The following is a 13,600-nucleotide window of genomic DNA, read 5'->3' on the forward strand; positions in this document are numbered from 1 at the left end:
GAAGGGGTGTCTAGATGGGTGGAGGGGTGGGAAGTGGACTTGTCACCTGCTAGTTAAGTGGCAGTGTGCATTCTGGTCTTGCTGTTCTGGGGGACTTTGATAAGCAGGAGGAGCCCCAAGGCAAGCCGATGCCCCTAGAGATTACTGCTGGAGCCAGCGCGCAGGGACACTGAGGAGTGGGAGGGGGAGGTACCGTGTCTGGGCAGGGAGATCCCATCCCCCTGCTGTCCAGCTGGCAGGAGGGGAATCTGGGCATAGTCTGATTCCAGTTCCGAGTGCTGGGACCTCTGATATTTGAGCCAAATGCAGGCCACCCTCCACTACCCTCACCCAGGCAGTCACTGAGCCTTCCTCTGTGAGAGGGCGGCTTCGTCTCCTCCTCCGCACCCCGACTGCTGACAAACCATTTCCGCTGCAGTTATCTCTCACCTAGACAACAGCAATCACCTCCTAAGTGTCCCTTCTACCTCCAGCCTCTCCCTGCCTCCAGTCTGCCCAGGATAACCACCCCCACCCCCGCCCCACCGTGCTGTGCTGACCACGTGCCCCTTCTGTTCCAAACCGCTGACAAAATCCAACCCAGACACAGCCCAGCATTCGAAACCCTCCTAGAGATGCCCCAACCCTATCTCCAAGTGCCAGCCCCCATCACTCCCCTGCCTGTGTTTCATGCTCCAGCCCCCACGCACCGCTCCCACCCCAACCGGCTTTCCTCCCTGTGCCTTTATTCCTTCTCCCTCCTGCCTCCTTGGCCCTCCCTCTCTGGACTCCCCTGCTGCCAGAACCCTTGTCAGCCCTTCAGACTCAGCTCAGGAGCCCCCTCGACCATGAACATGACCAGCCCTGCCTTCCTGCCTCCCCCCAGAATTCTTGCTTGTACCATGATTTCACTTGGGCTCTTACGGAGCCAGTGAATGTCTATGGAGCTTTGCTGTGTGCTTTGGGCTGTGACGACAAAGATGAATTAAACCCATCTCTGAGGGCTTGCTCACTCAGAGAGAGACAGTTTGGTAAACAGACATAAACTTTAAATACAGTATGATCTGTGTCGTGGCAGGGGTGTGAAGAGTGTGCTGTGAGGCCCGGAGGAAAGGTAGGTAAGAGGAAGCCTTGGGAATGAGGCAAGAGACAGTGGGGGATGCTGACTTTGAGGACCCCACATCCCAGGCTGAGGATCTGGGACCCTCAAAACAACTGGGAACCAAGGAAATGTCTTTGGCAAGAGTGATCTTTATTCTTCCCAAGAAGGGAGCTCTAGGAGTTGGGGCATTCTAATAGGCTGCAGGACTGCTTCACTGGGTCTTAGCATGAGATCCCTATTCCCTCTCCCCTGCTACACTGAGGCCAGGACCTGGGTCTCACCTGTGTCCAGCACCTGGCACAGAGAAAGCCGGTGAGCTGGGGTCTCCCCTGGCCTTTCAGGAAGCACTCAGGGATAGATGCCCTCTCCTGAAACACTCACCCATCAGACAGGATGCCCTCCGCGATTTCACACACCAGGACGAAGAGCAGCATGAAGGTCAGGATCCAACGCAGGTTGTGCCCAGGGAAGTGGAGCCACGTGCTATGGTGGATGTGTACTTTGGAGCTCTGACTGCCCCATCCTGCAAGCAGAGGCGGGAAGAGGTGGGATGCCTGGCACGGCAGGAGGGGGGTGCCTGCACCTCAGGAGGGTGCTCAGTGGTCCTCAGTGGGGAGGGTATCCATTTGTACACCTGTGCATGAGAATGCCCGGGTGTGGTACACAGGACCTAAATGTCCCAGCACGAAGCCGGGATCCATGCAGGCCCACCTTCGCACGTACTCATTGTCTGTGCTGAACTCGCGTATGACAAATCGTCATGCTCCTGAACCATTTGTTTGAGAACAGAAGTGTAAATGCTGGTACAATTTTTGATACACATATTAGCATAAGTTACATTTGCTTCCTTCCAAGTTCTGACTTTGTCTTTGTCAATAACTACCAGCCTCTGCCTGTGCAGCACCCTTTCCTTTTTAATTTTGTGACAATCTTTCCTTTCTTCCCAAAAGTTGTATATGACGTTTAAAATGTGTTTTCTTTCTTTCATTCTTTCTTTCTTTTTTTCTTAATTAGAGTGAATTAACAAGTTTTGCAGGGTCGGGGAACCCATAGGAGTTGACAGAACTCTAGCCAGCTTGGGAGATTCAAGGTCTGAAAGAGAGGTGAGACTGAAGAGGCTTGCAGGACGGTCCTGACAGCAGCGCCCAACTTTGCAGAGGGCTTCCAGGCAGGGATGCTGACCCAGGTAGGGTAGCAGAGGAAGGGGACCAAGTCTCTCGCTCCCACCTCTCCTTGCCCAGGGCCCCCCTCCGTGGGACCCCCCAGGGGGCCTCAGAAGCTGCTCACCACTGTCCAGCTCAGCCCCGGGAAACACAGGGGTTTGCGGGGCCTCCATCCTGGCTTCTGAGGTCAGGCTGCTCTCCTCCTTGGGCCCAGCTGCGGCTGACAGCGAGGGTGCCTTGGGGGAAGGGTGTCCTGGCTCCCTACCCAGCACTACTGTGGGTACAGCCCGAGACCCTCCCCACCTTTCCAGCGCCTACAAAAACCTCTGCTTTTCCCGTTCTCCATTTCAGCTCTGGCTCTGTGGTAGCATACTTAGGGTTCCCTGGGTCCGGAGAGTCCGTTGTGTTTGGTGGGTTCAGGGGCCCTTCGGGGTTGAGGGGATGGGCGGGTGTGCGAGTGAGGGGACTCCGGGAGGGAGGCGAGCGGCGGTCGCCGGCTCGGAGGGGGGCAGAGAGCAGTGCCGCGCGCGGCGCCTCCTCCTCCTCCTCCCTCCGCTCCTGTGCCCTCCCTTCCTCCGCCGCTCCCCGCGCGCTCACCGATGAAGAGGATGGGGAAAGTGATGAAGAGCAGGAAGACATGCGGCACCACGTTGAGAGCATCCACGAAGCAACCGTTGTTGAGGACGCCCTTGTCCACCCGGTAGGCGGCCGAGTGGTTCTCGCTGCCGCAGAAGGCCAAGGGCATGGCGGCGCGGGCGCGGGCGCGGGCTCGGGCTCGGGCTCGGGCTCCGGCTCCGGCTCCGGCTGCGGCTGGCTCCACGCGCCTCCCGCGCCTCTGTCCCTCGCCGCTCGGCGCTGGGCCCGGCAGTCAGGCCCCCGCCCCCCCCCCGCAGCCCCGCCCCGCCCCGCCGGCGCTCGGGCTGCGCGCCCCCCCCCACCCCGCCCTCGCTCCGCTACCTGCCGGGCCCAGGGGTGGGGGTGGGGGTGGGGTGGAAGGTGGTGGATGGGGGGCGGCAGCCAGGAGCCCGAGCGCCTCGGCCGCGCGGGCTCCCGGCCGCGCGGGCTCCGCCCCCCGCGTTCCAGTTGTGGCGGTCCGCGCGCCCAGATGTGCTTGAGGACGCTCTGAGTGCCCCGTTGCGCGCGTGTGCTGGAGGAAAGAGGGGAGGCAGACTGGGTGGGTGGGCACGCTCGAGTCTGCGTGGGAGGGGGTGGACAGAAGAGAGGAGGGGTGCGAATGGGCTTCTGAGTGGGGGCGTTCGGATTGGGAGTGCGAGCAGCTCACCGCCTCGGGCTGAGAGGTGGGCTCACTTGGACTTGGCAAGGGTGGACGTAGTTAGATCAGAGGGTCCAAGTAGGGGCAGGGGTGGGGCAAGCCCTCACCCCACATGGATAAGAAAAGCAGTGAAGATCATTGCCTTGGGGAACACTTGGCATATTTTTCAAAAGTGGTCCCACGTGCGGGGCGCTCATAGGTGCTTTACGGTGTATCCAGCGCTTTCTCAAAGGGGATCCCTCAACACTCCTGCTAAGTACAGGTTATAATTTCTCCCACATTTCTGATGAGGCAGTGAGGCTCAGGGAGGTTACCTGTACTGACCCACGATCTCACCGCCAACAAGTGGGGAAGCATAACTGAACCCAACTCCTCAGATCCCCTCTTCCACCTCCACCGGTCTCCCTCAAGCATGCATGTAATACATAAGAACGTTCCAACGACTGTCAGGTGAATGGGTAGAATGGGCCCCTGCCCAAGGCTGAAAAAGAGGCACTTATGGAATTAAATCCAGGAAAAACAATGGGAGGCAGCCAGGAGGGGTGGAAAAAGAGAATGTCACCCTCAGCTGTATTCTTAATCTGATACCAACAGGTTTGAGGAGCGGCAGGACCTGGTGGAATTATAAAGACAATGTAATGAATTCCTACACCTTCTGAATTCCTACACCTTCGGAGAGATTCTCACAGGTCCCTGGCCAAAACAAAACCAAAACCAAACCAAAACAAAACAAAAAACAACAGTTTACATCCTATGAAGGAAGAAGGGATAAATAGAATTTTAGGTTGGATTTTAGAAGAATTCCCTGAGTTAAGGATATGGAGAATAAATACACATGTTCTCAGGAGGGGTAGGGGGACACCAAGGGAAGCTCTTTTCAGCCTTTTTCCTTAGGAGCTTCTAGTTCTGAGGCTGCTTTGAGACTCCTAGCCTTTACAGGACGCTCTCAAGCAAGGTCTCAGCTCTGCCTCAGGCTCTGGGAGAGGGGAGAGCAGAACTCAGCACCCTGGCAAGGGGCAGGTGGGGTTTGGTGAACAGCCTAGGGAGAGCAGAGCTCAGGGTCCGAGGGCCTCTGTTAGTCTCTGACTCTGGAATGTCTCTGAAGTCACAAGATGCTTCCCCCAGTATCCGTCAGAATAATGAAAACTTGGTGACAGCAAATTGCCCAGCACCAGCAGCAGGAGTTACTCAATCTGGGGGATACAGCCTCTGAAAAGGTGATTGCTGAATCCGTGTAGACAAGTCAGGAAAAGTTACGAGATAATGTCGGGTGAAAACCCAGGAAACAAAATTGTGTGTTTCCTGTGATTATAGCTGCATTAAATATGTATGTTTGAATGCAAGTCTTCAGGAGATGCTCAGAAATGGAAATGGCTGTTGCGTTAGAAAAGAGTGTGGTATATACTAGCTACCATTGCCATGTTATTATTACTGTTATTACCATTCTCTTTCTGTAAGAAAGAGAGGACCATAGTTCAGAGACAGGAGATAATGTGCCCATGGTCACCTAGTTAAGATTTTTTTTTTTAAGTTTTTTGTTGTCGTTCCACGTTTTTTCTTCAAACTTTCTGTGAGGCTGCCATTTTATTTTTGTAGCTGCAATTTCAGTTTTTCACACGTTCAGGAATGCTATTTTTCCTTTTAGTGGTGATGATACATGTATTTTTAAAGAACAAATTCCCGGTCCTGGCTCTACCACTTTGAGTCTGTGTGATGTGGGACAAGTTCTTATTCTGTGCATCAATTTCCTCCTTTCTAAATGAGGAAGACAATAATACACACCCCAGAGGAGTAATATGAAATCACAGGTATAAATATGCTTTGTAAACCAGGAAGATAGCCCAGGCTTCTTAATCAAATGATGTATCCCACGTCTAGGGGCACCCTTAGTCACTGAAGGTTATCTAGTGGTCTCTCCTTTCCTTGACATTAAGCTTGGCACAGCCCACACACTTTGCTCTTCAGGGCCATTTGACATAAACAAAAGGCCAAGTTCAACCCAAGGCTCCCTGTGTAAAGGACTTAAGGGATCATCAGCGAGGACTAACTAGGAGTGTTAATTCTGGAGACTGGAGGGGGCACCACATTTGCTATCTCCAGCACAAACCTGCTGTGTGACTGTGACCAAATTCCAACCTTCCTATACCTAGCTTTATAGAGATGATATTCATCACACTGCCCACCATGTGGGTGCTAGAGTTATTTTGGAAAGTGTGGAGTTAGGTGCACAAGCAGGCATGGAAAGACTTCCGCTATGGCATGTATTACAATCTTGGCAACAATTCAAATATTCATCGGTAGAGGGCTGGTTAAAAGAAACCAAACAAAAAACATGGTAATATCTATACTGTGAAATACTGAGATAGTACAGAGAATAAACTAGGGTTATATATCTTGACATGAAAAGATGTTCAAGGCATGGACGTGGAGGAGCCTCCGTAGCATGAAACCGTTTATTTTTACAGCAGGAGGCACGGAGCTACACATGTCTGTGGGGAGGCGCTGGCCTCACGCTTTCCCACTTCCAACAAGCCTGCACGCTTCTGATGCAAGGGATCAGAAGAACCGCAGGCACCAGAGACCTTGCTCGGAGCAAAAGTATTCCCCTTTGAGAATGCTCCGCCTTCCTCCCGGCAAAATGGAAAACCTGGGATGGCTTTCAGAGACCTGGATTCTTCCACCCACTTGTCTACTGGATGGGTGTGGCCGTAGTCAGGGCTCCTCCCTTCCTTTGTGCAGGGGAAGGGTTGGAGCAAATCTTAAGAAAAACTCCCTCCTTCCAGCCATGAGGTTGTTCAGGCATTAGAGCCCTGTCTTTTTTTTTTTTTTTTTTTTTCAAACTATTTGTTTGTTTGTTTGAGAAAGAGAGCGCGCAGGGGGAGAGGCAGAAGGAAAGGGTGACAAGCAGATTCCAGGCTTAGAATGGAGCCTGTGGTGGGGCTTGATCGCAGGACCTTGAAGTCAGGACATGACATGAAATTAAAAGTCGGGGCTTAATTGACTGAGACACCCAGGTGCTCCAGGGTCCTGTCTTTATCTGGCCAATCAGGTGTGGCCCTGACCATGGCAGAGGGGACATTAGGATGATAATGGTGACATAATAGAGTGGGGTGGTATTTCCAGAAATTAACCCTTTCAATAGCCCCAATCAACAGTGAGTTCATTAAAAACAAAACCAAAAATTATGATAACCTCCACACTATGCAACAGGTATGCAGAATAAAGTAGGCATATCTGTACAGACTGGAAAAGATGTCTTCTCCACCAACACCTACCCTCTCCCCTTCAGACAGGTGACAGTGAAACGGTGGCCAAGTGGAAAGCAGACAATTGCTGTGTCAAAGTCAGTGTCCACAGGGGAGCAGAGAAGACTGCAAAATTGCTAAAAGAGAGAACTGAGTTGTAGACAAACTGCCATGCCTGGAACCTAGGAGGGAAAAGTCACGTCCCCTTTTATCTCCATACTGCCCTATTGTCAGGAGGAGAGAAGGGAAGGGAGTTCTCGAGAATAAACCTGTGCACAGCCTCCCTGCCTGCCTGCTGTGCATCTGTGTATATTGGGCAAGGCAGGGAGCGGGGAAGCTTTCCAGCAAGGGGACGGCTATGTGTAGGTTGTGCCAGAAAATCCAGACCAGGCTTATTTTGAAGAAAGTTTCCCTTGCCCCAGGGTAGGGCCATCAGACTGACAGAGACTGGGGACCTCAGCCATTCTTGCATGGGTGTTTGCTGCAGACACAGGATGGAGCCTCCCCAAGTCTCTTGGCACCACATAACTGAGGAAGTGTGGAGGAAACTACTAGAAAGCCCCATGTTCATATTTACTGCATGCCTGGTGGAGTGGGGGCTTGAAATAGAAATTTAATCAAGTTCTTGTTCTTGCCCACTGGTCCAGGATCACACCATAGCAACTTAGCCCAGAAGGGTGACTCCATGGGTAGCCTCCTGATTGCTCTATATCCTTGAGGCCACATGTGGTCAGACTCATTCTCTCATAGCATCCCCCAAAAGGCCCACCTCCCCCACTGCATGGATTAGAAATGGAGGCTTTATCGGACTTTCCATGGGGAGGTGGAAAGACATGATTCTCATACCTCACAGAAGGAACTCAGTAAAATTCCATCGTTTCTTTACCCCCAAAGGTCTTGTCCCTTGTGTATATCTTATGTCTCCTTTTCCTTTCTTTCACACAGCCTTTCCGAAAAAACACGTTCTTAATTTTTTTCCAGAATGATTCTGCATTTGCCTTCTGCTTGCATACCCACTTGGGGTTTCTCAAGCATGCCTCATTTCCCTTCCCAAACCTGCGTTTTTCTGGAGTTGGGGGGCAGGGGAGGACAAGAGAATAAGATGGTCTCCCTTTCGTTTCACCAACATTTGCTGAGTGTGTATAGTGTGTGCCACACACTTTACCTATTTTATGTCACAGACTAACTGCCTAATAGTTACCATTAGCCGAGAAAACCGGGGTTCAGGGGATCTTTTCCCAGGATCACACAGCTGGGAATTGGTAGAGAAAGGATCCAAATCCAGTTGTTCTTGGCTTCAAAGACTAAGCTGTTAACCAGTTCTCTAAGGGATGCTGGGGCTACCAAGGATTTTTCTGTCCCTGAGACTTTATCTCCTGAGGAGGGAGTGCAGACCCCAAAGGACCAACCTTTGGGGAACCCTCCCTGTCCATCCACACATTTTGCCTTTTCTCCGTGTTGGAGACCAAAGGAACTGCCCAGTCATAGCATCAGTCACGGGCACTGAATGGGAGGACTTGAGTGCGGGGGGGCCTGCGGACTGGAGCCTCTTTGTGTGGGAGAAGCGAGCACACAAATGACCCTGCGGTGATTTGCTTTGGAGAAAACTTCCATTAGTGACAACGGGAATGACTGCATGTGAGCGGCCCGGTGATCTCATGAGGTTCACTGGCCTGCCCCTATCCCCACCTGAGGCCACACTGTAGCAGAACCTCCATCTGGGCTCAGCCAAAAAGGATGCCTCTTTCTGGCATAGCTGGGCCCCCGACAGGTGCCTCTGGCAGGCACCACAGGCCTCTGCTGCTGCCTGGGCCTGGAGGCCTTGCCAGAGCCGGGACTGAGGCCAGGTGAGGCAGTTTCTGTAGGACAAACTGTCACAGCTTCCTCCCCTCCCCTCAGAGGGATCTCAGCTCCTGTTCCCTGAGCAGAGGCTCTTGGACCCAGCTCTGTGCTGGGGAAGTTCAGGTCCCAGCTCTACCCCTGACCAGGCTTTCCTCCTTGACCCTCAACTGAGGAAGAGGAAGAATAATCCCCCCCTCATGGATCATGAGGTCTTCTTGCCCCAAATTCCAAGACACTGATTTCTACCCCCTTCCCTCCCATCCTGGTTTTATTGAGGTATAATTGATATATAACACTGTATGCATTTAAGGTACAACATATTGATTACACACACACACACACACACACACCATATAAGTTCAGTTAACATCCATTACCTCACATACTTATAGTTCTTTTCCTTGTGATGGGAATTTTTAGAATGTACTCTCTTAACAACTTTCAAATATATAATACAGTGTTGTTAACTATAGTCATTATGCTACACATTATATCCCCTAAACTAATTTTTCTTATAACTGGCAGCTTGTACCTTTTGACTACCTTTACCCCCTTCCTCCAACCCTGACTCCTACCCCCTACCTCTGATGACCCCCAGTGTGTTCTCTGTTTCTATGAGTTCAGCTTTTTTAGATACCACATGTGGGTGAGATCACACAGTACTTGTCTTTTCTCTGACTTATTTAATTTAGGATGATGCCTCAAGTGTCATCCAAGTTGTCACAAAGGACAGGATTTCCTTCTTTTCATGGCCCAATGATGTTCTATTGTGTATGTATACCACATTCTCTTCATCTATTCACACATCAATGGACACTTCAGTTGTTTCCGAGTCTTGGCTATTATAAATAATTCTGCAACACTTACTGATTTTTAACAATTGATTGAGTTCCTACCTAAAACTTAAGTGGCCCAGACCAAAGTGCCAAGCCCTTTATTGCATTATCTGGCTTGATTGTCCTTTAAGGCAGGTGATATATTTGTCATTACACAGGTGAGAAAAAGGCAAAGAGGAAAATCCACTTGCTCAAGGACTCCCAGCAAATTAGGTAACAGAACCGGGTTACCGCTTGGAGCATCCTACTGAGAAATGGGTGAGCTGGGAGTAGGGGTGGGGTAAATGAGAAAGGCAAAGAAAGGTATTAAAAGTGATCTAGTTGGAAGAGGGTGTGAGGCGGTGCATGGGGACCTGTCGGGCAGTGGTATCTGCAGAGCCAGTGCAGGGTCCTTATTTAAGACTCGCTGCTTGAGGCTGGGCCTGCATTTCATGTATATGGCTGACTTCCTTGTGCACGGGTGAAACGTAGCACATCAATGGAAGTAAGTGTGGGGCATGTCAGCGACTGTCAGCGACTGTGATTCTGCTGGGTAGAGAAGAAGAAGTCCCTTCTCTCTGCTGCTTGGGCAGGGAAAGAGCTCGCCATTCAGGCAAGCAGAGACCTGGAAAGGAGGCAGGGTAGGAGGGACAGAGAATTGGGGACGAGAAAGAGACTCACAGCCACTACCTAACATTTACCTGCGTGAAGGAAACATAGCCAAAGTACTCCCTTCATGCCCCACATAGTCAAAATCTATTTTTAGTTAAAATGAGTACATCAAAAATTCAAATTGTAACTATGTTTCATTTTAAACTTTTTGGATAGCCAAATGTGCCCTTGAGAAGACAATCGTTTAATGATGTGGGTGATCTGGGGCTTGGGCAAAGGATAGAGCCTGGAGAAGTTTTTTTTTTTTTTTTAAAGTGAGCCTGGGGCACCTGGGTGGTTCAGTGGGTTGAGCCTCTGCCTTCAGCTCAGGTCATGATCTCAGGGTCCTGGGACGGAGCCCCGCATCGAGCCCTGCATCGAGCCCTGCATCGAGCCCTGCATCGGGTTCTCTGCTCAGCGGGGAGCCTGCTTCCCCCTCTCTCTCTGCCTGCCTTTCTGCCTACTTGTGATCTCTCTTTCTGTCAAATAAGTAAATAAAAATCTTAAAAAAAAAAAAAAAAGTGAGCCCAGTGGTTTGGAGAGAAGTATCACCTTTTTCTTTGGAGCTGGAGAATGCAAATCAAATTCTGCTTAGTCAACCCCCTAATGGGAGAGGATTGGGGAGGAGAATGTTGAAGTGTTGTTGCTCCCTTAATTAGGAGAAATAACCTGGTTCAAAAATGGATGTGTAGGCTTGTAACTGAGGCAATTAGCAAATAAATTAACAGACATTGATTAAATATCCATCTGGTGACAGCTGGGTTCCCTTGTAACACTGCACAGTGAGTATGATTGTGTCCTTGGGAAACCGAGGTTCAGAGAGGCTAAGGGACCTGCCTTAGCTCTCACAGCCAGTGAGATGCATAGCCTAGGTTGAAATCTGGGTTTAGTTGGGTCTGGAACCTATGTGCTTCCCATCCCAGAGGTTCTCCAAGTGTGGTCCCTGGACCAGCAGCATCACCTGGGAATTTGTTAGAAATCTACTAAATCTTGAAATTCTGGAAGTAAAGTTTAGAAATCTATTTTAGCAAGTCTTCTGTGTGATTCTGAAGCATGCAGCCTTTGAGAACCATTGCTCTCTACCACATTGTCTCCTAATAAAGAAATAACAGATTGTCTCTGTCTTCAGGGGCCTACAATCTGGCTGGGAAATAAGATAAACACTTTTTTTTTTTTTTTTTTTTTTTTTTAAAGAAAGGTGACTGACCATGGAGAAGTAGACTCCTGGAGGCTTTGGGGGTAAAAGGTGTTCTTGAGCAATGGCCCAGCCTGTGCAGATGAAGATGGAGGAAGACTGGCTGGGGAGGGATATCAGTGCTTAAAGGTGGGGAGGCTGGAATATGACGTTCCAGATGCCAGGAATGAACAAGTGAGTCTTTCTGGGGGGTAGGAAACATTGAGAAGAGTCATGGAAGATTATGGGACCTGGATTGCTAGTGCTCTGAAATTTTCAGCTAAGGAGATCCCCACTTAGATTCTGCCCTACAGATGACCAGTCTTCATTTGACAACCCACCTTTAGGGTGCACCTGTTGTGTGTGCTCAGCACTGGGCAATGGAAGCTAAAACCAGGCTCTCTCACTCACGACCTGCTTCTCAGCTTTCAGCATGGGTCTCAAATGTTACTTCCTTGCTGAAGACTTCTCTGAGCCTCCTCCAAGCTGGGTCACTTAAAGGTCCCTCCCTTGAGTCTTTTGTACCTTCGCTGTCACTGCCTTTGCTACCCAATGCCTTGAGGGTTCATTTGCGGTCTGTCTGCCCTAGCGGGCTGGGAGCTGCTTAAGATCTGAGACCGAGTCTTACGGGAGCTTTGATTCTGGCACAGAGCAGGTGCTCAGTCTCAATAAATATCTGATAATTGAATGAATGGGTAGATGAATAAGTGAACGAATCAATCAGTGGTAATTTTACCCATGGGCATAACAGCTGTATGCTGGCTCATCTCGCTGAAAAACTGATGTCTATAAATGGGATTGAACTTTCTCATTGACTTACGTTATATCATTAAGGTGCATTTTCTTTGTTTTTGGCAGATTCTTCATTAATTGGTTGGGCATATCTTTATTGAGCACATCCCGGGTGCTAGGCACCCTACTGACAGCTGGAGATACAGTAGTGAAAACAAGGCTGACAACCAAAGGAGCTCACTGTTCAGTCTTCCGGCAGTTCCTAACAACTTGCTACCAAGTTCTTTGTTTTCACTGTCACCCTTTTATGAGAGTAGATTTAACCTCTTTGGAGTCAGAGATACTTTTGAAAATTGGGTAAGGGGTGCCTGGGTGGCTCAGTGGGTTAAGCCACTGCTTTCGGCTCAGGTCATGATCTCAGGGTCCTGGGATCGAGTCCCGCATCGGGCTCTCTGCTCAGCAGAGAGCCTGCTTCCCTCTCTCTCTCTCTGCCTGCCTCTCCATCTACTTGTGATCTCTCTCTGTCAAATAAATAAATAAAATCTGAAAAAAAATTGGGTAAAATCTTTGGAGCACTGTTTCAAGAAGGGATTCAAATGCTGGGGTTTAAAACCTCTCCCTAAACCCATCTGTGCCTCCCAAGTCAGCAACCGCAAGCCGGAGGTGGCTGCAGGCTGGGTGTCTGTCAGATTGCGCTGAGGGTTTGGGGCCACGTCAGGTAGAATTTTGCTCCATGGTATCTGTCCAGTGAATGATGGGGCCTGAACAGCAGAGTCTAGGCTGACTCTCTGGTCTCAGGATCATCCTCGACAGAAGAAGAGTCTGTGGGCAGAGTGACCAGCTCTCAGCACACAGGCAGAGAGGTGCAACTCTGCTTCCTCTGAGGGGACTGTCTTCGTTGCTCGCCCGTGATGCTCGCTGAGAACGTCTGTGGTGTGCCCACTTGTGACCAGTGTGTGGACCGGGGGGAATGGTAATTCTTTGAATTTCTCAGTGCTCTTATGAAATGCCCTACCCTCCTGATCCTTGCAAATGTATAAGAGAATAAGAGCTAAAGATAGGGAACTTTCGTTTTCACTTTCCCTGGAAGTGCTTTACTCTTCATATACCCTGACCATTTAGATCTGTAGCCATTTGTCCAGATAATTGCTCTTATCCAAAAGGATAATAAGATGTATCCAGCAATTCCACTTGTGGGCATAAGTCCAAAGTAATTGAAAACAGAGTCTCAAGATATCTGTACACCTGTGTTCATAGCAACATTATTTGCAAGAGCTAGACATGGAAGTAACTCAAGCTTCCATTAACAGATGAACGATAAGCAAAATCGATAAGCAAAATGTGGTCTAGCCACACAATGGAACATTACACAGCCTTGAAAATGAAGGGCATTCTGACACATGCTACTGCATGGGCAAACCTTGAGAAAATTATGCTAAGTGAAATAAAATGTAAATACGAGGCCACTTACATGGGGCACCTAGGGTAGTCAAATTCACAGAGACAGAAAGTAGAATGTGGTTGCCAAGGGTTGAGGGGAGGAGAGAGTGGGACATTGTTTAATGAGCACAGATGTTCAGGCCTGCCAGATAAAGAGTTCTGGAAGTGGACAGTGGTAATCGTT

The 13,600-nt window shown here is 49.9% G+C and overlaps 1 protein-coding gene and 1 long non-coding RNA gene across 9 annotated transcripts in view; one reads left to right on the top strand and one right to left on the bottom strand.

Moving 5' to 3' along the window:
* Window positions 1-3,058, bottom strand: part of ABCC8 (ATP binding cassette subfamily C member 8) — a 73,607-nt gene extending 70,549 nt beyond the window's left edge. For all 8 annotated transcript variants that reach the window (XM_059137557.1, XM_059137550.1, XM_059137544.1 and 5 more), the window contains exons 1-2: window positions 2,842-3,058; window positions 1,463-1,604 (exon numbers count right to left, since the gene is read on the bottom strand). In XM_059137557.1, coding sequence (XP_058993540.1) covers window positions 1,463-1,604; window positions 2,842-2,989 — 290 coding nt within the window. In that variant the 5' untranslated portion in view covers window positions 2,990-3,058. The remainder of the gene's footprint in view (window positions 1-1,462; window positions 1,605-2,841) is intronic.
* Window positions 2,837-13,600, top strand: part of LOC131810040 (uncharacterized) — a 28,975-nt gene continuing 18,211 nt past the window's right edge. The window contains exon 1 of the long non-coding RNA XR_009345379.1: window positions 2,837-2,944. This is a non-coding gene — a long non-coding RNA (uncharacterized LOC131810040). The remainder of the gene's footprint in view (window positions 2,945-13,600) is intronic.

This window comes from Mustela lutreola, chromosome 1, assembly GCF_030435805.1.
Source record: "Mustela lutreola isolate mMusLut2 chromosome 1, mMusLut2.pri, whole genome shotgun sequence".
NCBI classification, from domain to species: Eukaryota; Metazoa; Chordata; class Mammalia; order Carnivora; family Mustelidae; genus Mustela; species Mustela lutreola.